This window comes from Anas platyrhynchos, chromosome 11 (genome assembly GCF_047663525.1).
Source record: "Anas platyrhynchos isolate ZD024472 breed Pekin duck chromosome 11, IASCAAS_PekinDuck_T2T, whole genome shotgun sequence".
NCBI lineage: Eukaryota > Metazoa > Chordata > Aves > Anseriformes > Anatidae > Anas > Anas platyrhynchos.
In genome coordinates, this window is record NC_092597.1 from 5,664,318 (window position 1) to 5,690,989 (window position 26,672).

At 36.8% G+C, this 26,672-nt stretch overlaps 1 protein-coding gene across 7 annotated transcripts in view; it reads right to left on the reverse strand.

Moving 5' to 3' along the window:
- Positions 1–913: 913 nt before the first annotated feature.
- The window catches only part of MYO5A (myosin VA), a 101,717-nt gene continuing 75,958 nt past the window's right edge, over positions 914–26,672 (reverse strand). For 2 of the 7 annotated variants that reach the window (XM_072043547.1, XM_072043543.1), the window contains exons 26-41: positions 25,201–25,347; positions 24,366–24,419; positions 23,493–23,720; positions 20,655–20,755; positions 20,018–20,098; positions 17,900–18,098; positions 16,183–16,257; positions 14,112–14,205; positions 12,408–12,554; positions 11,873–12,027; positions 10,110–10,199; positions 9,232–9,382; positions 8,132–8,414; positions 7,134–7,308; positions 5,777–5,857; positions 914–4,151 (exon numbers count right to left, since the gene is read on the reverse strand). In XM_072043547.1, coding sequence (XP_071899648.1) covers positions 3,999–4,151; positions 5,777–5,857; positions 7,134–7,308; positions 8,132–8,414; positions 9,232–9,382; positions 10,110–10,199; positions 11,873–12,027; positions 12,408–12,554; positions 14,112–14,205; positions 16,183–16,257; positions 17,900–18,098; positions 20,018–20,098; positions 20,655–20,755; positions 23,493–23,720; positions 24,366–24,419; positions 25,201–25,347 — 2,214 coding nt within the window. In that variant the 3' untranslated portion in view covers positions 914–3,998. The remainder of the gene's footprint in view (positions 4,152–5,776; positions 5,858–7,133; positions 7,309–8,131; positions 8,415–9,231; positions 9,383–10,109; positions 10,200–11,872; positions 12,028–12,407; positions 12,555–14,111; positions 14,206–16,182; positions 16,258–17,899; positions 18,099–20,017; positions 20,099–20,654; positions 20,756–23,492; positions 23,721–24,365; positions 24,420–25,200; positions 25,348–26,672) is intronic. The other 5 variants (XM_072043544.1, XM_072043546.1, XM_072043545.1 and 2 more) reach the window with 5 other exon arrangements.

The window sequence follows — 26,672 nt, forward strand, 5'->3', positions numbered from 1 at the left end:
AAACTCAGAATATGATTAAGAAAAACACAAAAACAGCCTCAGAAAACATTTCATAATCTTAGGGCACTCACAGGTACTACACTTAAATATTATTTGTGAGAAAGAATATTTGAATAAATATTGTACTTGTTTTGGCAGCTGGAAATAGTCTCAGAGGGCCGCCACTCCTCCCTGCCTGCCTGACGCTGTGGAACTTCCATAGCACAGTCAGAGTGTAGAGCACTACAAATCTGACATCTGATCTTAATGATACTTGGTAAAATATTTGGTTAAAAATAGTGTATTATATCAAACAAAATATTTTCAAATACGCCCCCAAATTTATGACACACTGCCAATATGGGAATAGGTGTTCATACATTGAGTCCTCAGATTTTAACCAGCTACTTTCACAGTCACCAGTGCCAGCACAGAGCTTATAAATTCTAGCTAAGGTTAAGAACTTGTGATGGTTCTGGATTTCCATACAGGTGTTTTTGAATGCGGGGTCACCATTTGCAAAGAGATCCTAGACAGGGGCTAACACGGTGTAGTTCAATCTGTTATCTTGGGAAATGTACCCAAAGCAATTCTTAATAAATACACTCAAGTGGCCAAAGCAGGGCAAAGCAACAGAAATAATGAAGCAGTCTTTAACAGCTCCTAGAGTTATTCCAGAAAAGAAGGAGAGGAAAGACTGTGTTTTTCAGCTACCCAGAGCCTTGGCCGAGAAGACTGGCCCCTACATAAGGCTGCTAGAATTCACCTAACAGTGGGTAACAGACGGAAAGCCTCCTCCAAGAGGAGGCTGAGGACAAAAGACAGGATAGTAATCCATTTAGTCCAAAGAAAGTCCAAAGCTCAGTCAAAAGTATGACAGCCACATATCTAAGTATTCAAAACAAACAAACAAACAAAACAGAAACAAAGAAAATCTTACAGCCGTGTTTTTATTTGGACATTTTCCAGTGATAGCTATTAGGCTACAGTTCTTATGATGCATACATTTACTAAGTACAACATCAGACACTACAACAGATCAGAGCTCAGGTCATTCTGACAATGTTTTGGTTTTCATCTATGTACCGTGGTGGTATTGAGTGAAAATCTATGTTTAAAGGCTTTTATTAACCAGATGAAGTATCAGCATCTTAAAAAAATGTTTACTTAGAGTACTCATACAGTATTTGAAATGTGTTCAGTTTAAATCACAAATTACACAGACCTTCAAATTGCAAATGCTGGTGTTTCCAAGTTGGGAACAAATGTTACCAGGTGTCAATCTGCTTTTCAACACTGAAGTTGATCCTGCTTTTTTCCTGTGATAGGTAAAATAGATTAATTACATTTAACGGACTTGAGCACTTTCATGTTCCATCCCAGACTGAGAAGCAATTTTTTTTTCAAAATTTGAATAGAAGACAATGTCCTAAACGCCAGAATAAAATGGTCACTGGAATAAAAATACACCAAACTGAATGAGGTAATTGTGCAAAATCTCTAGAATAGCTGTGTATAATTCTAAGGGGTCTTTGACAAGTATTTTTCCAGCATCTGATAGAATCTATTATAGCAACAGATAATAAATTAAAATATAAAAGATATATCCACATTAACAGAGCATAACCATGATTCAAAGGAAAAAAAAATGTTAAAATAATTCTGCATTATAATTCCATGGTTAAAGAGATATTAGTCCTAAGGTGAAAGATATATTATACACTGACACGAAAATTTTACTTCTGAAAAGTGCATGTAAAATACTGCCATGTAAAGTATTAGATGAATTACCAATTACACATCTACTTCAACTGAAAAATATTTTCCTTTAAAACATGTCAAGCAGCATATACTTTTAACGTGATATAAAAGTAATACCGGTCAAACCACTGAGTTTAAGGATAATATCTATAAATTACTAAACACTACTTTTTTAAGGAAAAGAGATACAATAAGGCTTTTTACAGGTAAACAGACTTTAAAAATAAAAATACATTTAGGCATACATTTTAATACACTAATGCTTACATAGTGGATACACTTCCTGATCTACAGTATGAACATACTGTAATGCTATTTTTTTGTTTTTCAATAGGAGAAAAATTCTGTAGGTCAACATGTTCTCACTTATTTTCCTTCCTAACCATGTTCCTGAAAGTGAAGGCTTTCCCATTACACTCTCTCAAATACAGTATGTCTAAAAGTCTGAAAACTACTATACCCCACCATTCTTACATTATACCTTATTTGGAGCCACTCATAGTTTCAAGAATTAAGTAATATTAAAAAAAAAAAAAAAAAAAAGGTTTTGGTTACCACGCACAGAAAGACAATCCAAATCATAAGTAAAGATCATTCAAAATATTTATGCAATGCAATATTAGGTTCTTGCAAGTGTCAGCTTGGTCCATCAAGTGTAATATGGGGCATACACATTTGAAAGTAAGACAACATGAGCATCTTAAAACGATACTTACAAAGTTTAGGTTATCATTTATTTATTATTTATTTTAGCAACCATATAAACAGTATCTCTACCTCTGAAGTAAAACACAACTGAAACATTTTGCTTTAGAGCAACATTTTTTTCTGTGAGTTTGCAGGCAAATAGATAAGTACCAAATAGTCTAATAGTGTACCCCTAGATTATTTCTCAGTATTTTTAAATAAATTAATGTTAAATTGCCAATTTTTATATTGTATAAAAAATATTGCACAATGTAACTGAGTAATGTGTGTGACTTTTTTTTCCACGTGTTATTTTGCGCCATACACCACAAACTACATTTTAAAGATCAGAATTGGAACCGTAAGGAAGGCCATTGAATCAGTATGCGTCATGGTCAAATGACAGCATCATAGTCAAACCTCACTTAGCATTTTTATAAGCCAATCTTTCTAAGAATATGAGTCTTGGGTTACTGCAGAAATTTTCTGTTAAAGGTTTTCTTCTCAAATACATTGTATGAAGGAATACTTTTTTATTTTTTAAACTTTTTTTTTTAAGTGGCAACAAAATACATTACACTGAAAATACACACATCTCTGGGGTCTACAAACAAAGAAAAACATCGGACAGACTACAAAATCTAAATAAATACAAAAATCATGACTAATTTCTGATAATTTGTTTCAAGATTTTGTATTCTTAGATAACTATTAAAAAACAAAAATAACACAACAACTAAACATGTAATTTCCAGTGTGCTACTTGTGCTTAGTTACCATTTTCCTTTACAGGTGATATTTGATAACATTTGCAAAACTCCAGTTAGAATAACAGACTGCATTGGACTGTAAATAAAGTTGACAACAAAAAATGAAATACCTTATTTTTAGTGCCTAGTATGATACTGTCATACATTTAGAAGAGCACAATATGCAGCAGCAATTTAATTTGTAAACCACAGTACTAACAAATGAACACCCATGTTATAGCATATAGTAAGCTATAGGACTTATCACTAGAATTTATGTCAAACTGACATAAATAAGGAAGTGGTTTAAGAAATCATTTTATATATTGCCAGGTTTTGCTTCTCCATTCCAGTTTTTACAAATTAAATGTAACAGGCTCCCAAGTAACTGTGTATGCTACTACAAAATGCCTTACTTCTGAGTCTTCCATGGTCAGGACTGTGACCGTCCCTATTGGTCCCTGCCTATGAGAAGGTTACATACGGAGTTTAATTTACACTATTTAAATATGTTACTAAAGATCTAAAAATGTCTCTAGACAGCTGAAGACACATTTTTTGTCCAAGCCTGATTTCCATATTCTGGAAATCTATGAATCAGTTGTGTCCTCATAAATGCAATGACTGAACACAAATGTACATCTTTCTATTAGCCTTCAATCTGTGGAGCTGCTGTGTAGTTTTCCAGCTACTTTTACTACAGATCTGGGCATATACAGACTGTTTGTTCAGAAACATGTTTTCAGTAGCTCACTGTGTTTTAATGGGTCATGATATCAGGCAACTGATTCTCCATCTAACACTGACAGCACATCCTTGGGATCAGACACGTGATATGAAGCCCAGCCCCAAGCTGGCTGGGATCTGGATGGTTTCTAACGCCAGAGAGGATGGATTAAATGGAAAAGTAACAGGAAAGATGTGTTTAGCATCCATGAGCAATTGAGGAGAGTCCTTCCTGTCTCGAAGACGCAGCTGCAAAGAAAAGAAAGTGATTACATTAGCATTTAACCACTTCATTGACAATAATTATCTTGTGATAAGGTAGTACTGCACCTGTGTTTACAGATACGTGCGTGTGGTAACTTGACCTGGAACGTTGCTAACAATTGCACCATTAAACTGCGGTTACTTTTGGCATTTTTAATTTGGCGTATTTGCCCCTTATAATGTAATCTGAAAATATTTAGAGTCCTTGCAAAAGGAAGAAGTTAAGCACTATCTGGCGACCAGTAAGTAGAATTACAGTTTTATCTCAGTTCTACCTTGCCGGTCTCCCTTAGCCTGCTAACAATGTACCCAGATTTCAAACAAACCAGAAAGATCATCTTTGTTTCTTTCCTTTTGTTCTAATTGTTGATTTTCTTTGGAATATTCAGAATATATAATTTTTATTAAAATATATTAAATTAAAAGAGATAAACGAAGAACTTTGGAATGCTTATAGGCCTCAGCTTTCAAAGCAGTTGGAAACTCTCACGCAGACATAGGTCTGAAAGAAGTAATTTAGAAATTTAGAAGCATTTAGAAAGCAAGAAAGAAGCATTCAGAAACGTTACCAATTGAAAAGTGGGCATCAAAACATGTTTAGAATCACTGAATATCCTGAGTTGGAAGGAACCCACAAGGATCATCGAGTCCAACTCCTGGCTCCACAAGGGACCACCCAAAACCCTGACCGTCTGTCAGAGCATTGTCCAAATGCTTCTTGAACTCTGGCAGGCTCAGTGCCATGACCACTGCCCTGGGGAGTCTGTTCCAGTGCCCGACCACCCTCCTGGTGCAGAACCTTTTCCTGACACCCAGCCTGACCCTCCCCTGTCCCAGCTCCATGCCGTTCCCTCGGGTCCTGTCGCTGTCCCCAGAGAGCAGAGCTCAGCACCTGCCCCTCCGCTCCCCTCGTGAGGGAGCTGCAGGCCGCCATGAGGCCTCCCCTCAGTCTCTGTTCTTGGCTCAACAAACCAAGGGACCTCAGCCACCCCTCATATATCTTCCCCTCTAGACCCTTCAAAATCTTCATAGCCCTCCTTTGGAGGCTCTCTACTAGTTGTACGTCCTTCTTATATTGTGGCACCCAGAACTGCACACAATACTCAAGGTGAGGCCTCACCAGCACAGAGCAGAATGGGACAATTCCTTTCCTTGACCAATGCTGTGCCTGATGCACCCCAGGGTACATTTGGCCCTCTCTGCTGCCAGGGCACACTGCTGGCTCATGTTAACTTGAATCCCCATATCCCCTTCTGCGGGGCTGCTCTCCAGCCTCTTGTCCCCTAGTTTGTTCATACAGCCAGGATTGCCCCCTCCCAGGGACAGAATGTGGTGCAGTTTACATATAAAAAAAAAAAAACCTCTCACCCTTCTGGAGAAGTCGTACATACTGAGAGAAACTAACATTTTGTTCCAAGTCTGGAGGTAGTAAATTGTGATTGCTTAAGATTTTCAGGCTGACATCACCTTTTCAGCACAGAAAAAATATGTCTAAAAAGCCTAATTTACTTCAGATTCCTCAGTGTGTTTCGGGATACAGCCTGTTTTGGCTCATTGAAGGGTTTATTACAGATAGTTACATGATTTTTAATAAAAAGATATAGCCATACCTGTATTGTACGGATAAATGATACCAAGACTCTCTCTTCAAATTCATTAACTGGAGTATACAAATTCAGTACTTTTACAATCTGTAAAGAACAACAATTCTTAGTTTCATTCTACTAATAAATCTGTGGGTTACAAATATATGGTTACTAGTATATATTTTTTAATTATCTATTCTAAAAGGAATATTCTTTTCAAGCTTGTTTTTATTTCTTTATTGTTTCACACAGAATTTCATTATCTGCTTAATGCTATGTTAAAAGCCTGCCTCCTTCAGAACATATTCTCTGGAGGTGGAAACCCTAAGTTTTACATTTGTGTGGAAAACACCCAACTATGGAAAAATCAGATTATAAATAGCTAATGGTGTTCCTACATACCCTGGAAATGTTGCATTTCTCTCCCTAGTTTTGACTCTCTAATTATGACCTTCTGGAGCTTTCATTCAAGAGAATCTTATGACTTCAGTGTTTTTCAAGAGTGAGCTATTTCCCTAAAAGCAGGACTATAGCCTCTAGAAGAAAGAACTGCAAAAACAAAGACTTTAAATAATATGGGTTAAACGTCTAAAACTTAAAAAAAACCTTTGTTTTTGTTGTTGTTTTTTACATTATTCTACTTAAACAAAATATTTTTCAACAAAAGTAAGACAACTGAAGCAAGTGGAATTCTAAGTTCTTCCATTACAGAACTAAATTAGTGGATTATTAAATCAAAACTGCTGTATCAATGTAAAAGTGCTGACACCAGTGCAAAAGAAATGGAGAAATTTGTTCCTTTTCCTAATGCAAATGTTCATCCAAAGACGCTTGGATCCAGTTGTTTTGTAAAAACTCTATGCAAGTGTAGCACAGTTTAAAAAAAAAAAGTGCATCTTGTCTTTACAAAAACATGAGCTTTCATAAATAGAATTCTTCAGCTGTGCTGGTTACTGATATACACTTGGTTCAGCCTTTCTGAGGCTAATGGGTACAGAAACTTAATTTTGTTTGCAGACCCTGAGACAACAGCTCTGTCTGAATTGTCCATTAACTTAACTGGATGCTAACTCATATGGTAGAAGGATAATTTCCTAGTATCCTAGGCAAAGTTGCCTGGTGTACAGAGATGTCAGTGCAAAGTTTTCTCTGAGGATTTTTGCAGACTAAGAGACTACGTGTAAGTACAAACTGCACAGTGTATTGAGTTTCTTCTCATTTAGTCACAACTTATCATGAACATCAGACCTCAAAAAAAAGATCTGGTCCTTTTTTCTTCCAATTTAATCTCTTTAGTTGTACTAATTCAAAACAAAGTCAAAGAAGTTTGATACATGTGTGACAGCAATGCAGGCAACCCTAACAATGAGAGTTTGGTTACCTGGGCAGTAGTCAATGCGTTGCACATTGAACAAATGGCTTCTGCATCTTCATCTGTTTTCTTTTTTACTTGCAACAACTGTGCAGCCTGAATGAGGGGCTCCAGTGTTTCTTTAGCCCCACTGTTCATCAAATTTTTATCACGTAGCCATTCTTCAAGTTGACTCACATTGTATCTGTACAAAGAGTTAAGAATACCAAGACATTAATGCTTAATTACTGCTAAATTGAAAGCATGTGCAATTTCTCTTTCACAGTGTTTGCTCTTTGTCTTTATATGCTTTTTCTTCACATCACTGATTTCCCATGATTTTGTCTTCACACTATTTCCCTTTGATTTAGGCAGGAAATTTTGAGTTTCAAAACCGTTATAAACAGTGGCCAAAGACTTTCACTTCCTCCTTTCCCTCGTTTTGTTCCTATTAATCACAGAAATGTGACAAGTAAAGGCAAATGAAATTTTGTCAGAAATGTACAGTGATGCTTTTTGTGGTTCCCTGAGTGAGTGGAATGCCTTCGCTAAATTTCCTGGCACACACCAGTAGAATGCATTGGGCAACTGATACCAAATGTAGGAATAGTCTAAGATGGCTTTACAACAGGAAGCAGCAAATTACAGCACAGATGAACACAACAGGTATCCACTGAGCCACCAACATACAAAGAATGCAGCAGGCACAGTTGTCATTACTGTCTAAAAACTTACAAAGCAAGTATCAACATTTCAGCTTCAGTTCTGATTCCCACTGCACAACAAAATACTTTTGTTTTGCTTCTCCAATGTTTCCTTGAAAGCTAGGTAGGGTTTAGCCTACATCAGCCAAGCTCATTTTAACTGAGCCCCTTAAAATCAGTTTAACAGCATCCATAACTGTTTGCATGTGAAAAAAAATACTCGAAGCATATCTGCTATTCCCTCAAAACATATTCAGCAGTGTCAAGAACGCACAAAGATTTTCAGCACTACGTTCACAAACAGTATGACAGCAGCTCTCCCACCTTATCTGCATTCCTTTGCTCCATGAGCACATGTCCTTGCGCAGAAGAAGATTGTTAAGTGTTACAGCCCCAATGATGTAGAACATCTGCTTGACAACCTGTTTGATGAGTTCTGGATCCATTCCATGCTGACACATCACAGAATGGAAAGAATTCAGCTGCCGAATAATGGAGTCCAAAGTGTAGGTTCCTTCATCAGCAATGCTGGATGTTCTCTTCCGCAGCCCTGTTGGTTTCACCCCTGAGACACCTTGGATAGTCTCATGCTCCAGCATTCCTGAAACTGCATTTGATTGACAGTGTTAAGATAACAAATGCAAATTACTTACGTGCAAGCATGCTGTGCAAAACAGCAAAACTTAGTATTTAGACAGAAAGAGCATGCTGGGCTTTCTGCCTACAACACTGTCATGATTTCAAGCAATTTTCTTAGTGTCCTACTATGTTTTGCAAAATCTAAGCTTGCAGCGTTTTACAAGGATTCCAGCATGTGTTTGAATGGAAGGTCTACCTGTAGCTCAACAAAATGCTTTTTTCCTCCATGTGGTCATATAAGCAGCAGTGTCAGCAAACCAAGAGATGTTCCATTCTTCTAAATGGTATGATCAGAAACCATAATGAAAATTTGTGAGAGAACTGTCTGACAGGAAAAATTAAATGTACTTTTAATAAATGCAAGCTTCACCACTGCTAGCTCTGTCATTGCTATTAGTTGTCTATCATGACAGACAGCCTTTTTTCCTCTTTATTCATTTTGAGTTCTCATGTAATTTAAAGTCCGATTTTTCCAAAGGATATTTCCCAATACACAAATGTCAGACAGTCCTAGTAGTGGTTTCTTCTTGTAAATACATGATTTATGACAAGCATCAATAATATAAATTAATTTTTTGTTAGTGCCAGAAGAACCAGACAGTTTAGTTTTTCCTCTAATCCAAGCTATTCAGTGTAGTCCTTGTCATCTATAAACAGAATACCACAAGAACTATTAATAAAACTGTACCATTTATGAAGAAATATCAGATAAAGCGTATTACTACCATCACAATTGTCTTTTTGGTACTACTGTGTGAAGTTTAAAGAATTCAGCTTTGCCTTACCAATCATTGGTTGCAGAATGTTTTCCAACACTCTGACAAGTTGTTGGTAGATCTGAATAGCCAAGTCACTCAGTACTTGTCTATATTCAGCTAAGTCAAAATTAGTGAGGCAGTGCTCATTCTGACGAGGTGTATTATGCTTCATAAACCCCTGAATTAATAAAATAACAGAAATACATGCCTCAATAGAATAATAAAAAATCACACAAAAACAGTATTTATATATGTTCATGCAACTGACAAATAACACTTTCAAAATAATAGTTGCAGCCCCTAAAAACTCTAATTTGGAAGTTCCCATTGCATCTAATACTAGGATTTGATTTCCAGTTCTGACTTATGCAATGTCTGCTTCCTTGATGTGAAACTTTGAGTATCTGACAGAGGAACAAACTCCGCCAGCCTTCTGGCTGGTAAAACTCTTCCCTCCCACTCCAACAGGGGCATTCTCACCTGGCCATTTATAGTCAAAATTCCATTTAGGTTTGAAGAAGGAATATGACATATCATAGCTGCCAAACTTAAAATAGCCTGCCACACCATGGTTAAAGAGATTAATATAGCCTTTTTATAGGAATTTTAGTGAATCATTACCAAACATCATAATGACGGCAAATAGATTCTTCTACTTAATCTGGGTTAGCACCTTCAAGGGTACAATGCCATCTAACCTGTAGCGCCCTAGCCTGCAATAAAGTGAAACTGGATCGAATTTTATCTCCTAGTGCTTTCCAATTACATCATAACCATCATTCCAGAAATTGTAGCTGTTTTAAGAAGCTTTGACTAAATGTTGAGATATTTCAGGATTTTGTCAAAGTGTAGCGCTCACAACAGTACTGTAGAGCACAAGAAAAGAGAGTAGGAGCACTGCTTACCTCTTCTCCACTATATTGTTTTAAACAGTGCAAAAATCGGCAGGTGTTGGATAGCCAGAATGACACCGTTTCGAAGTCATCACCTCTTTTCTGAAGATAAAAACAAACACATTTCAGCAAAGACTAATAAGGGGAGTAAAATAATACAATATTAGACAAACACTTAAAATCCATTTTCTTGTAGCTACTCAGATTCTGATGTTTTGTAAAACTGTATTTCAGTGACATGTTAGAAAAGCAGGATTTTGACAAAGTACTATTTAAACACCCTGTTTTTACAAAACCATTCTTAACTGCTCTGTGTAGTAGTTGCGTGCTGTAGTGTGTGTAGCTGTGTGCTGAACAGGTGAACGGTGAGGTGGATTGAGAGCTGTCTGAATGGCACGTCTCAGGGCATTGCAATCAGTGGCAGAGTCCAGCTGGAGGCATGTAGCTGGTGGTGTCCCCCAGGGGTTAATACTGTGTCCAGTATTGTTTAACGTTTTCATCAATAATTTGGATGAAGGGATAGCGTTCCTCCTCAGCAAGTCTTGTGATGATACAAAACTGGGAGGAGTGGTTTACAACCCCATAGTGCTGTGCTGCCATTCAGAAGCATCTTGACAGGCTGGAGAAATGGGCACAGAGGAACCCCTTGAAATTCAACAAAGGCAAATGATGTTCTGTCTGAACATGAGGAAAAACTTCTTTACTGTGAAGGTGATTAAACACTCTGAACAGGTTGTCCAGAGTTGCTCCAGCACTCTCCTCCCTGGTGATAGTCAAAAGCTGTCTGCACAGGATCTGGGTAACTTGATCTACGGGACCCTGCTTGATCAGGGAAGTTGGACTAGATGATCACCAGAGGTCCCTTCCAACCTCAGCCATTCTGTGATTCTGTATTCCCAAAAAAACCTTTCTGCATCACAATGACTTGTGAGAATTCCCAACACAAAGGATGGGAATGATGCATGGCCAGCAGGAGGAGCTGAGAATAATTCAGTTTTGATCAATGTCACTTACATCATGACCATGTTGGGAGCCTGATGTGGAAAACAGAACAAAACGACAAATCCTCCTCACAGTAAAACATAGAGTCTTGTACAATCTGTCTGAGTAATAAAAATTTCAGACCTCTATAGCATGCACTTCATTCTCTTATGTTTGTTCAGAAATTTCTATTGAATATCTAAGCTCCCGTTGGACTATTTACTGAACGTTTTTTTCAAAACATGTAGCTTGTTTTTTTGAGCACATCTGTTTTATTTAAAAACTAAAAAGTCTCTACAGAGCATAAAGCATCTTTATCTCTTATTATTGCCTTCACCATACCCCATGGCCTACACTCTTCTATCCAACTCATTGCAAAGACTTCAGGCAGTAGCATTATCATCAACAAAATCTGCAGATGAAGCAAATGAGGAAATCTGTGAACCAATACTGCAAATGAAGCATTTTGATTAAGTGCTCTGGAAAAGACTTACAAAGACTCACTATGCAAGTGACTGCATCCAAAGCTTTAAAGGCAGAGCTTCAAGGGGGACGACTATTCAAAACAATAATAAACTAGTCTTTTTTTCATTGATTCAAAGCATCTGTGGTACTACGTGAAGAAAATGTTATCACTGCAATTTGTTGCTTGCTAACACAACTTTTTGTAACTTCAGTGGGAAGAGTTTACTGATTAGAAATCCAGAACCAATGCACTGGAAGTCCCTTCCTCACTCCTCTAACATAAAATCAAAAGGAAATTCTCAACATTCTCCCAACCCAAGCAGACTAACCTTCAACACTTTTTTGATGCCATTGATAGTGGAAGTCAACAAGGACCGCACTTTTTGGTCATCATTAAGGTAATCTGCATGGCGTACACACATGAACAAAATATATGCAGGTAGTCCTGGAATCAGGTTGACAGCTACCCCACGTGGTTTCAGCTCTTGGGAAGAACAAACACACATTATTTTGTCATCCATAAATTCACTGGAAACTGTTATACACTGTAATTGCAACTTCCCCAGATAATTGTACATATGTATCTACATATGGCCAGTGAAAAACTAACAACAAACTAAGAAGAATATATGAGCCACTTCCTTGACAAAATATCAGAACAGAATGTAAATGACTGCTAAAAATATGTGGACACAATAACACATACTATGTTAATCAGGAAGGAAGATTAGGTTACAACAGACATTTAGAAATTTTAGATAGATTGAAATCTGTTGAAACCAAAATACGCTGTGCATCTTATGTTCACTTTGTTTTTCCGAGTATGTGTGAGCATGGCAGGCTTCAAATGGGAAAGATGCTTACCTAAAATAAGATTCTTGACCAGTTTTTGTTCATCTTCCTTCTTATATTCTAACATCCCCTGGAAGTCCTTTTCCTTCCGTGGAATGTTGACTGGACGAATAGGTTCGTCAATGATTTGTCCAGGTGATATGTTCTCCATCTGCCCCACTTCAGAAGGAAAATGAAAAGAAACAATATAATGTTTTCTAGTGAAACTAATGCATGTCAAAACAAAGTTTAACATTTCTAATGAAGAATTCCATCATATAAAACTAATCCATGTTTTTCTTTGGTTCAGGGTAACACCTAGCAACAAAACTCCTATTAAACAAGAAGACTGATTCCTGACAAATGTGTAGTTGGGTAGCATTCTTCCTTTGAAGAAGAGTGGAAGTGTATGAATGACATCCATTAATACACTAATGGCTGATACCCTGGATTTTATCATGTAAAAGCATGATTTTATATTAGTTGATCAAAATCAGTTGATTCCAGATTAACACTGCAAGGGTCACTGTTAATTTTTCTGCAAAATGTCAGCATTTTTTAAGCCCAATCTTTGTTACCTATTGTGATAGGTTTACCTTGACCAGCAACCAAGCATTCATACAACAATGCTACACACACTCCAGCAGGCTGGTAAAGAATATGAAAGAGCAAAAGCGAGAAAATTTGTGGATCAAGGTAAGGACTGTTAGGTGAAAGAAAGAATTTTGGTTTTGAAAAGCAGAACTTGATTTCATCCCATGAAAGCTACATCCTCTTCTCACAACCCTCCTAGCTGAATCTCTGCAAACTGTTGTGCATCCTGTAAATCCACTAAATGTATACACCTGTAAAATGGGATACAGAACGTAGAAATCCAAACTGGAGCTACCAGTAACCAAAGACTAATATACAGTCGTTTATTCAAGTTTAACTTGATATCACTGACTGCCCTGTTCTTTTCAAACAGTGGAGTGCAGAAGACTACAAAGTCACAAATTTCCATCTCAATACACAACAAAACACTTAATTAGCCAATGAGTTAGTTTCTAGAGAGTGATGACCATAAAAAGCTTCTGTAAGGTTAGGATCGGAGTTATTTGAAAACAAATTAATATTTTAACTTTTTAACATTATTAACCCCTTTTAACTATTACAATGATTTTACTTATGCAGAGACATAATAAGTTCTCAGTCTCAGCAGTCCTGAGATCCTAAGGCAACTCTCTTTGAAGTTCATAAAAATAAAATTATCTTAGTGCATATCTTAGCATTCTGATATTCAAGTCTGGCCAGCTTCTGAAAAAGGAAACCTCAAGTGGAAAAAAGCAACCTCAGCATTCTTGGCTCCAGTGATAGAAAAACTCACAAAGAAAAACTGTGTAAATTATTTCTATCTGGTTCATACTTAATATTGCTTTAATCTTGACAAAAACAGATACTGTCTTTGAGTACACAAATACACCAGGTAACACTCCTTTATGTTCAAATGGTTTCTGCCTTCAGAGAAGCATCAGCCTCCTCTTACTCATTGCTTTCAAATTATGACAAATCTTCTACAGCTTTATAAAGGAACACAGAGAGCTCTGAGTGGATCTCCTGTTTTTGTAATCGATTAATACAGGCTAATGCTGCTAAAGAGTTCATATCTTTCTGCCCAGTAAGACAGATGGATATAATGACTACTGGATCACAGAAAAAAATATATATTTTTCACTTTCTCTCAAAATATAAAAATACCTTCAAGTTCACCGATCTTCTTAGCAAATACTTTCAACTGTTTCTTTAACTTTCGAACAGTTTTGTCTTGCTTTTCAAGTTGTTCCATTAAATCCTGTAAATTAGAATGAGAGAAAGATTAAGATAGGAGAAAATGTCATAACGTGACAGAGACAAATCAGTTAGAATTTACAAGGTGGTAGGAAAGCTGAACAGTGGTGCCATCCTCTGGCTGAGGTTTGCAAGCTGGTACACTACAAGACAAATTTTGCAAATATTATTAAGTTATCTGCAGCATGACAACGGCAAAGCTTTTAGGTTTACTCTGCAGACACTCAAAACTAGGTCAGTTCTTATGGAAGGAGACAAATGTCTGTGCTGCAAACACATCTCCCTAATGCTTCCTCCCTCCCTGCTCTTCCAAATGCCTCACTGAGATAATTTTCTTTATTATTAAATAGCTATCCTGTACTTCTGCATCATTTATTCATACCTACAGGACTGACTTGTTATTAAGACCTATCCATTTTATAACAATATGCAAGAGACATCTGCAGAAAAAAAACATACCTTGCATTCAAAAGTACCAAAATCATCAAACATCAAAATATACAACATTTCTAATAATGTTCTGCCATCTCCCTATCACTTACTGTCATCACATTTCCTTAAACTGGAACTGGAGTCCTACAGGAAGCTTCTTTATATTCTGTACTTGAACAACACCAACCACCTAAAAGTCCTATTGTTTCAATAAAGCAGTATTTTTCCTTCCAGGAACACTCCCCAGCAATCCTTCTTTGAATGTTTGTGTGACCTATGCTAGTGCATTCACAAATAACCACGTAATTAAAAAAAAAAAAAAAAGTCTTTATAAAGGAACCAAAACCCCAAGCTCAAAAAATCAGAAACTCATTGCAGAATAAGGGTTTGAAAGTAGCTTTAAGAAAACACTCTTTTGTAAGCACTTGCTTGCACTGTTAAGAAAATAAGGAACCATGAGCTCCTTGCATCAAAAGCATCATGACAGAAACTATGCTTTTTCTAAAAGTATTGAAAAATATTAATGCAACAGTGGCAACAACTTAGAATTAGGCACAAAACTGCTCTCTGTCATGTAGTAGAGTTTATAATCTAATCTAATACACTAAGCAGTAGAAGCAGTAAGATAATAGGCCTGTTGAAAGAAGATTCAAGGCCATGCTTCGTATTCAATGCAGTGGTAAATTTTACAACAGAAATCCTGCTAGTAACACAAATATAGTCAGATATAACAATTTCCAATTAATTAAAAAATACACACAATTGTAACAGACTTTCGAAAATGTGTGTGAAGGGATGTGATTCCTGAACAACAAACATGTGAGGAGAAATGCAGTTCTTTCTCTGGTTCCTCTAAACAAATTAAACATTTCAGATCTGGAATCTCATAAATGATACTCTTTCAAGTTTAGGTATTGTGCTCTATCTACTCATTATCGTTAATTATTATGGAGATCAATTCTTTTTATTATTTCCCCTTTTATCCTTAAGATTTTTCATTTTTGAAAAATACTAATTATAAACGTCCTGATTAAACAGTTTAGCATTTTGATTCTGATAGATTTGTTTGCATCAGATGTCAGCACTGTAAGGAGATCCATGAAGAAATTCAAGCTAAGATTTTGCTATTCACATCTGCAGGCAGCATTCATCTCTGCATGATCAGGCCTCTATTTTGCTGAGCTGATTTTAAATGTATCAAAGTTTTAAAGCGAACAGTGGACCTTAAAATTGAGCATCTTTTGCATCACATACTTCTTTTTCAGGGCATAAAGGCAGTATTAAATAGTGTTCAAAAAAGAAACTGCTTTGCTGACAATGCAAGACATATTAGTAACAAAACTATGCATCAAAAAGATGCAGACACAGATTACAGAGAAGACACTAAGACTAACAAAAAAAGCAGTGAGAGATGTAATTGGCATTGTGAAGCTCTCTGCAGGGAATCTCCTTTGAAAGGCAAGAAGGGAGGCAGCCTGCTTGTCAATTAGTGGGGTCCAGAAATAGCGAACGAGACAACAGAGAAACAGGGTTCACGTGATCTACATACAATCATCCGTTTGTAAAGTGAAATCCGGTACGATTGATACTTCTTGGGATCATCTGCATACAATTCCTCATAAAACTGTAAAATAGGCAGAGGATTGTTTTTCTCCCTCCTTTTGAGACGCTAATACTTCAGTAAGCACTATATAAATAAATGAAATGAGATTTAAACATGTTCAAGGATCTCTAATTTTTAGGTAGTTGAGTTCTTAGGTGTGGTGCTGACTCCAGCCTCTCCCAGATAGAAGTTAATGTAGATGAGTTGCAGAACAGTCAGATCTTTTAAAAATGGCCTGTAATAATACCATGAAAATCTGGAATGTAACCTTTGCCAGAAGCTGAAAAGGACAGTTTCTTCTGGTAATAAAGATGGGACTGCAGTAAATACTGCAATTCTAATATCACATCTGGAAAACCTGTAAATAAATTAAAAAAACCAAACACAGCTTCCTTCTTTAGGGCTAGGAGAGGAAAAGAAGTATATTCCCAACTTGGAACCTTGCAATACTCAAATATCTGAAGTGAAATACTGATGAATGAGTCTACATTTAACAGGTAAAATTACATTCACTGTATTTGAAAAGAAGGAGAACTCCCCTGAGATGTAATTACATGTCTTTTATCTTGGGAACTCAGAATGTGATGAGTAGTTCTCTTGGTGGAAAAGAAGGTTAAAACTCATAATACATGACTAAGCAGCAGGAGGGAGCTGTCCAAGATAGAAACAATCACCATTTACCTTTTCCAGTGAGAGACAATGTTACAATATATTTTCAACCAATTTTCCAAGATCTATTAGATGAATTATCTGTTGCTGTCCTCAAAACATTTGGTTCTAAGACAACAGCCCTACAACTAGAACTTTTCTAACATATGTAAGCAGGAAAGACTGCACTGTGGCTTGATTAGAGGAAGAAATTACACTCAGAGCTAGGAATTTTCTCCCTGAAGTAGTGTGGTTCATTCTACTACAAAGAAGAAACTATACAGAGAAATTCCAGGCTAATAAACAGCGATAAGCCAATGATATTTCAACATAGGTCTCTTTGGAAAATTTCCCCAGAAGTGAACTAGGCTGTACATGATGAACATATGCCTTCACCTGGAAAGGAGTTTCACCTGACCTTTCTTTCATGTGAAAATATTGTGCAGTCAACAAGGAACACCAATCAGCCAAGTGACTTCTAACCAAGTTTCTTTTTCTGGAACTGTTTGTTTCTATAAAACATATTGAATAGCTGGAGCTTATAACACAGTGCATAATCTGTGTAGCTTCAGGCAGGGAGGGAAATGGGAAGACAAGGTACATTGAAGAATTAAAAAACTGTATTTGTGTTTTTCAACAAAATAAACTAATGTACTTCAGACTAAACACCACTGCTTGCCAATAATTTTTTTATGAGTTCCATGGGTATCAATCATTCTATTTAGGGATGATTAAACTCATCAGTTGAAAGCACTTCTGTTATGCTGGGATCCATGAGCTTTTTCCACACCACAAGCTAACAAATTCCCCAAAATAATATGAGTTCATCAGCAGTCATTAGTCTCTCTCCCCCATTAGCTTACCTAAAAAAAACAAACAAACAAACAAAAAAAAACCTGCAACTCAAGCAATTTTTTTTTTACGGAAGGCTGCCATCTGAAAATTGATGAGAATTTACAGGCACAGATAAGTCTGCGAGTCCCCATGCCTGCTCCGGCAGCATCATTGCTCTTACCAAGTTTTCGTTTGTCAGCCGAGTGATCTCATGCTGCAGGCTGGCTTCAATCCGGGCCTCTGGGGGCAGCTGCAGATTCTGTGCCAAGAGCTGCTGCTGGCGATTGTTTTCTTCTTTCAGACTTTGGATCTCTCCTCGCAGTGATTCCAGTTCATTCTCGTGGCTCTTCTTCTGCGACTGAAGCTGAGACTCCAGCAGCCTAAGGAAGTTGAGCAACAATTGTAAGTACACACTCAGAAAGTCACATCCCAAATTCTCAGAGGGAGTCTAAAGCTTTAGCTGCTGCTCAGGAACAATTAGCTATGGCTTGCAAAGGAAAATGAAAAAGGCAGAGTACTCTTTAAACCCTTCAATATGCCTTCTAATTAAATTACGTTTGTATGATCAAAAAGTGGAGAGAAACTAATGGTGACAATGCTTTGCATTTCCTTTGTGATTGAACACATACTGCATGTATGGTACCACAGAGAATGTGTGGTAAGAAAAGCATTACTACATCTTCACAGACTGCCTCTGTTTTTAATAAGGTTAGAGAGGTTCTACCTCTAATCAAATCATATAAACTGTGTCAGATGAAGACAGTGTATTCTCTTAAGCTAGGTCCCTGTGATATTAACAAAGGAAAATCTTTCTTTTCCGTCAGAGTTCAGTCAGAAACCATTTGATTACAGTAAAATAATAGTTTTTACTTTTACGCTAAAATAAACATTTTGAAGAGGGTTGTCATTTATACAGGCAGGTTAACGACAGAACCAAACTCAGGACTGAGATACAGGATCTCTACTTTACCCTCGCTACTGACTCACTCTTTCCCCTTGAGCAAATCACGTCTCAAATTCTTCTTATGTGAAATGGGAACAACACGTAAGAACCTTCTTCAAAGCAGCACTGTGTGGATTTAGCTCCTGTTTGCAAGGCACTGTCCAAGTGCTCTGACTCATTATTTCATAAATATACACACACAGGATGTGACACTACTACAGGCTTCTAGTGTTCAATTAGACAATCTTTCAGGGTTTAAATATGCATAAGGCAGGCACATTTATTAGTAACCAGACTGATCAAGCACGCGAAGGCAAGTAGTCATTTACTTGCATTGCTCTGCCATTTACTATAGAGCTTGTTGTCTCTACAGTGCCAGCACAAGAAAGAAGACATACAGAGTGATCACTCTCACGTCACACTCTGCAGAACACTTGCTCTAAGTTAGACCTTCACAGACTGACACAACAGTGTTAGGTTCAGAATTTGTAAGCACAAGGAAAGGAAAGACTCCAGTTAGTAGCATTCATTGCAAAATAGCTCCTTTTGTAGTTACTGCTACCAAATGTGTATATTTAAGAAAATCAGCACTGCAAATCTTTTGAATTAGGTGCCAGCACACAACTACGGACCACTCTAGAAGTCTGGGACACATTTAGGAACAGGGAGCCCAGGCATGCACACGGCCAGAACTGAACTCCCTAACCAGGTGAATTGCACCAGTGACCTGATCACCATGTGGCCTTTGCAGCAACTGCAGTGATTGAGGTCTGAACAGCACCAGGATGAACTAGAGATAACTTCTCTCTTTGTTAGCTTTCATGTGTTACATTTTGAATCTTGCACAGAGAGATGTGGGAGAAGAACATTAAATTTGCTGAATTTGAGTTGGGGTAAGGGGAGTAAGATACAAATATTTGGAAGTAAAGAGTATGCGGAAGCTTTTCCACCAGTAGCTTTACAATTACGGAAACAATTGCACTACTTTAGGCTGACAAACTGTACAGGACATTGATTTTGATATCCAACATAAAGGCAGACAAATAATACACAGTTAAAAATCTCTTCCAGTTGTGGAACTTCTGGTATTTTATAGTCTGTTTTTGTGCAAGTATTCTTATGAATTACCTATTAGTTGTTGCCACCGTCTTAACTTCTTAAGGAATGTAACTTGAAAAGTAGACAAAGTTGGGGACTAAGTTTGAGAAAACTCTAATTTGCACAATGTATGATGATTTCCTTCCAATGAATATTTTTTTTTCTAAGCATAAGAAATGCTGTAGCTAAAGCAAGGGGCACAGTTAGCTAGAAAAGAAGATGCAAATGAAGAACAAACATTCTGAGAAGTCTGGTAACCTGTTGGCTTGTTTTAACCCTTCATAAACCAGCCAAAGTTCTCCGTCCTCATTCAGCATATGATAGTCCTGGGGAGATTGCCTTCCAAGAAAAGTGTTTAAAAAATACAAGAGAGATACATGATGGTGATGAAATGACATGTTAAGGACATTACACTCTAAATTACAGTTACTAGAAACGAGAAAGAAAAACTGTTCTAAAACAAATTAGCAAAATACTTCTCTTGGTTATAGGTATTTCTTCTAAGTGACGAAATTCAGTTCTTGGTGTTAGCCAAACTGGTTATAGCATTTCATGCTGTTATGATATATGTATTATGACAGTCTGCTGTGACAACTACTGGACAAAAGGTAAAAAAAAAACAGCATGGTGAATGGCATCCAGTTTGAACTACATAGCCAATTAAATGCTAAGAAAATGCATATCCAGGAAGCTTGATTTTGCACGTCCCCATTATTTCTTAAGCATTTCAAGTACTGCATACAGCAGTTTTACTAAACAAATCAAATTATAAGCACAACTACAAGTGTTCTCTAAGAATCTAGACTTAGGTGAATGCAGCTTACTGAACATGATACACTAAGTGTGCCAAAGTACATCCCCAAATGATTGTAAATTAAATAAAGAGAACTTGTACCTGTTTGTTTCCTTCAATCCAATATATGCCTGTGCTATTTCTCCTTTGTCTTTCATCTTCTGTACATCTTCCAAGAGGATAGTAGAATCTGTCATAGTATTCTGGAAGAAGAATGATGATGATTTCCAGGGTAAATTTAACAATGTAATGGTTCTTTGAATCCATATTTTTGTTACTTTACTCATGGGGAACCTTACTCCTTGAGTAGCATCATCATGTGTATTTGGGGAGCAGGAGTTTAATCTATAATTTCAACACCCATTTGGTATATCTTTTAAAATGAATCAAGCAGCACGCTAAAATATCAGTCTATCTAGTAAGCAGTAAGTGTGTTAACCTCTTTTCATTTGTTTGTCATATAAAAGGAACAAACAAATTTCATGAAGGCATGAATTTGCATTTAATTTCATATTACTAGAAACAGCCACTAATGCTGAAATTCAAGAAGCACAATTTCGCAACATGTTATTTTTGAATCTCATAACAAGGTCCTCACTTCAAATATTTTCAGTGCTCTGACAAAGCAGGAAATAATTTTACAAGGCCTGGAGATTTTTTAAGTTAGATATAATCACAATACTATTTTTGTTTCAGTTTTGAATGTTTACCATGGAACTTTTGCTTTTTCCTTCATTAAAATTTGAAATACACAACAAATGTTTACAGTCAACTAGGCCAGTCTAATCTGAGTCATTGCTCTGAATATAATTACAGTGAAACCACAGGACTCCAATGAACGTAAGAGATGCAATTTTGACTTTTCTTTTTGACTTCAAAACGATTAAATGCTATTTTCCTGTGTAAAATTTTAGAAAGTATTCATATTAACAACTTTGTGGACATAAGTTTTGGAGCACAGGTCTCTGCCTACTGCAATTCATGTTATTTAGTATAAAAACTACTAAAACATTTAGTATCCTCAAAGAATTATTCCCAACATCATTATGAGATTTTTGTGATTTTCCTACAATCATTTTAACACACATTAAAACTACTGCATCTCACCTGCCAATTTATCTAGCCTTAGCAAGTTGTGCTTACATGTATTTATTACTTTTGTGCTGATGGAAAGAAATGCTAATTACTCTTACATCCTCAAAAATACCCTACGTGCTGTAGTTGTAATACTTAACAGCCCTTATTTAAAGTCAGTTCAGTTCCTCATTTTCCTAAATCCTCATATTCCTAAATGTACTAAATTTTCTAATCAAACATTCAGCAGTTCCTGCCTAGTATCTTCAGATCACAACTTGAGTCCTGAATGTGTGTATCTCACAAACACATTATTTGGATAAAAAGCACTATAAAGTAAGGTTATTCTTCCTGTTCTGGAATGTTTTGGTGAAATTTATAGATTTTGCAACAGAGATCTGACTCCTACATCACAGTGCTGCACATACTCTTCAAACAACCTCAGCAAGATACATCGATTGAGCTGATCAGATAGCTTCATGAATCGTTCCTTTCATGTTCAGGTTAACAGAAATCGATGGTTCAATTGTTAAATCTGTTCATTTTGAAGTAACTTATTCCCTTGTGCAGAAGGGGACGGTGGGGACACAGGAAAGGGATAATGAGAAAGATTCTGCAATAATAGCAAAACAAATTACAAGAACAACTCCAAATACATTTAGGTTACTTATGAGAAGCAGGGAAATTACAGTTCAAGTATTTGTGTTTTGTCTGTTTGTTTGTTTTATAGCATTTAATAGTTCTAGTTAATAACTGTAGAAATAAAACAAGTACCTTATCCTCCTGGCAATCAAATTGGAAGGCAAGAAAGAAGAGAAACAAATCATTTAAAAATTCTGTCTGCTGCAACTGTCCAACCTAACAAGCAGAAGGTATCTGCAAACTGGCTTCTAGCCATCCCACCGGTCACCTTCAGATCTCCCAAAACAACACTTGGGTCCCACCATTGTTAAGAATAAATTATTGAAGGGTTTACTATTAAAGGATTAATTTATAATGTTCCCAATATTATAGAAAATTAGTTTTGTTTTCTTCATAATTAAGCATTTAGAACAAGATAAGCACACCTTCATGCATCACAGACTTTCAATCGATTTAGGACATATATAAACATATTTCTGCAGTAACAACGGAAAGAGAGGACGTATCTGTCAATTCCTTGCCGCCATCATGGAACACCAGTTCGTAACTCAGTTCAATAGAAATAACTAGTTAATAATTTACCTGATAACTTTTTAGGCTGAACAACTTATTCTCAAAGCTATTACTTTTCTAAGTATCTCATCATTATTTTTTAAAAGATACACATTTCAGGGGTTATCTACTCTTCTCAATCATATTACACATATCAAGCATAATAATACCGAATTCATAACACCTTCATGGTTACCTTTACACAATTTTATTGTTACTTATGTGTAATTATTTACGATCCTGCTTAGATTTAGCAAAAATTGGTCCTTGCACTTCCTGCTGAGCTATTAATTGAAAAGAATTCCTGCAAACTGAAGTAAATTTTCCAATCAAGCTACATAACTCACTAGAGATACGATGCTGCGCCAAATGAGATTTCTGCATTGTTAAGAGGGTCTGAGGAGATCCTGGTCAGACCGTCAGTATCTGCCAGCCTGGTATGATCTTTACATGACTGCTGGTAGATAACCCAAGGCTGGTTTATTAAGAAAGTCTACCAGTTTGGACTGCTGCAATTTGAGCACTAATACTGGATCAATGGATTATACTTAGAAAGGCTTTGAAACGTAGATCATTTTTTCTACCTTTTCAAGCATGTTGTTACACTAAATCGAGCATGTCAGTTATGTAGTGTAGCTTTACTACAGAGCACATTTGCTGACTACTATTTACCTTGGGTTGAATCGCCTCTTTCTGGCTGACCAGCTGAGACCTCAGGATGAGGACTTCTTCCTTGCGTACTTCAAGTTCCTCACTTACTGAAGTTAGCTGATCCAGGAGGACTCTATATGCTGGGGCACCAGGAGCAGTTACCTCTGGAGATCGTGTTTCTGTGAGGGCCTTCTGCAGCTCATTCAACTCATTCTTCAGTTTTTTATTCTCAGATTCAAGTTCTTGACGCTGCAATAAACAGGGACAATCCCATCACCCAGCAGCATGGTAAAAATCGAGTAAGTGCAACACACCAGTCAATCTCTGCCCTGTCCCCAGCCTCCTGACGACTGTGAATAGCATGCCTGAGAGGATTTCACTGATAGGGCTACCTTTTGTCTCAAGTGCAAAATCAGAACTCATATACATGAATCATACAAATTTGAAGGAAAAACAATTACTATTTTCCCCCTATTCTTCCTTTAACAGCAACAACAAAATAAAGCTCCCGACAAACAGTGGACAGCAGGCTAAGAAGATTCTGCATCATTCAGCGTTATTAGGAAATACTTTTATTTTTAGTGATCTAAAGTATGCATAAATTTAAATAATGTGTTTGGAATCACATCACTATTTTTGCGCAAATTAACTTGCAAGTTGTGCTAACTATTTCAAAGAGAAATACCCCTGTTTTAGGGTGATCTTTTTGTTCTGCAGCCCCAGCCACACATCCTATACCTCAAAACAATAAAACACTAGCTGAGAAATTTTTGTTCCAGTTTTTCCTGCTAATATGCTGAAACAGTGAGGCCGACGCAATATGCTATGCCAGCAAACAGAATTGGTGGCAATATTCTCACTAGAAAGTAACAGAAAACTCCTTTTTATATTTACCTTGAGTGACTCATACTCCAACTCCGCACCTCTTATTGGAGGCCTTTCCTCCTCCTGTGATATAACATAGACAAGAGTGAGAAAACAAACACACAAACAATCCTTTCTGTTCATTAATATAGTTGAGGCAGAAAAATGAAAAGGAGCTGAAATTATTTTCCTACAAAACTGGAAAATACTCCTTCTGGTACTCGTGAGTACTTTAAGTTGAATACTGGCATTGTCTCACTTATTTATGGGTTTATGACAGTTAATTGGTTAATGTAAATAAAATCACGTACAAATCATGATACTGTCATTGGTAGTAAAACGGAGCAGGATGAGTGCCAGGATGCTCAAGATATCCACTAGCTGGAAAGGAACAAGAAACAACCACCAAAATTGGTTTAATATTTTCATAAATAGAGGCCAAATCAGAGGAGAACTTCAAATAAAATCTTGTAAGCAAGCCTGTCTAACCCCAGCATTTTGGTTCTTCATCCTGATTGAAACACTTACTCTGCCTGCAAGCATTTCTTTCTCTGCCTAAAAGTAACAATTATTTATTCTCTCCAGTGTTTAAGAAAAGTGCTATAATGCTATTCTTTAATAAAACCAGACTTTTTATTTAAAAAAAAAAGTCCCAAGTGCTTTTGGTTCCTGCTAACTTCTATCATAGGATCTCAGGGACCTTCGAAAAGTAAATCATCAGTCCCTAGCATAAAACTTGTGGAAAATACAGCACGTACTAGGGGAAGATACAGATTTAGTTAAAGCCAGTCAGCAGTTACACAGCTGATATTTCACAAGAAGGGATACGCTAGAGTCAGCATTTGATCAGCTAGAAGGAGTCCACCTTAGCTTTAGCACGAAGAGCCTGTTCTTCCTTTCTGTCCAGTTCATCTTGCAGGGATTGCTTTTCTTGCTCCAGCTCTGTAACCCGTTTCTGCAGCTTGAGGAACAGAGACATGTCCAATGGTGCCTTTTTCTCACTTGGTTCCTGCTTTAGAAAGAACAGAAGAAAGTCAAGAAGTATTCCACTTCCACAGCAAAAGGAAGCACTACTGTGAGTAAAGAAGGGAAACAGACTGGGGAAAAGAAAGGCACATGGAACTGTTACTTGATTTTGATAGTTCACTACTGGCATCTAAAATGTTTCATCAGCTGTCAGAACGCTATTTCAAAAGAAGGATCTACTAGCATAAAACATATCTAAGCCTAAAGCCTAGCAAAAGAAAGCACTAGAGACAACCTAGCAGACAGAGGTCTACAATTAAGCATACCTTTTATTCTTACTTGTTTGGAGGGGGGAAGGAGAAAAAAAAGTCTGTGGTTAGACTCACTAGGAAAGCAAACGTAAGCAGGCACTTTTCCTTTTTTTCCACATTTTAAATTATACCTCCAGTAAATTCTTCAGATACAGAGAACTCTCTCTGTGAGTATAGATTTAGATCCTTGATTAACCAGGGTAATTTAGTGGGATGTGACACAAAAAGGTTCTAGAAGATATATTTTATGCCTTTTTCCTTTTATTATGCTAATTAAAGGGCCTGTTCTGGGACTAGTACACTAGCTTTCTTGCTATTTTCTGGGCAAGGACCAGCATTTGTAACCTGAAGATGCATCAGAAATTGTTCGTCAGCCATTTTGTACTTTATGTAGCAAGAAGATTAAAGCACTCTCTATGAAGTGCACCATAAAATTTTGAAGCCTAGAAAGGCAACTAGAAAATTAATAATAATGACTGTAGCAGTTAAACAAGCACAGTCATTTCCACTTCATCTTCCTGTTGAGGGGAAGATTCATAAACTATACCAACAGCTCAGGAAAAAGAAAATGGACTTTGACCTTCTAGCTTTATTGTTTTATAATGAGACAGTCTTTACCGTTTTGTATGTATGGTATGGTTTTGTCATTAATCCGTATTATTAATCTAGAATCATACTGGAGTTTGAAATTTTAAGGGGTTAAATGAATACAATTTAATTTCCCAGTGCTGCGTTTATTTACATTCCTGTGTTACCTTTTTTTTTTTTTTAAAAAAAAAAAAAACAACAACTTACATTCAAAAAAACAAAACTGGCTCTAGAACAACAATTAATTATGTCTACTGGCCAAAGGAAAAGATGACTTTTGGCTCGTATGTGAGATCCAATCACATGAAGTTGCACTGCCTTTTTCCTGACTGTCCATAAAGATAGGAGCACCTTTCTGAAACAATTCTGCAAAGTGAAATAAGTGGGAAGGCAAACTCTGAAAGCCTCTGCTCAGAATAGTGTCAGCATGAATTTGTCATGGTATCTGCATCACTTGTAGAAAATCACTTTC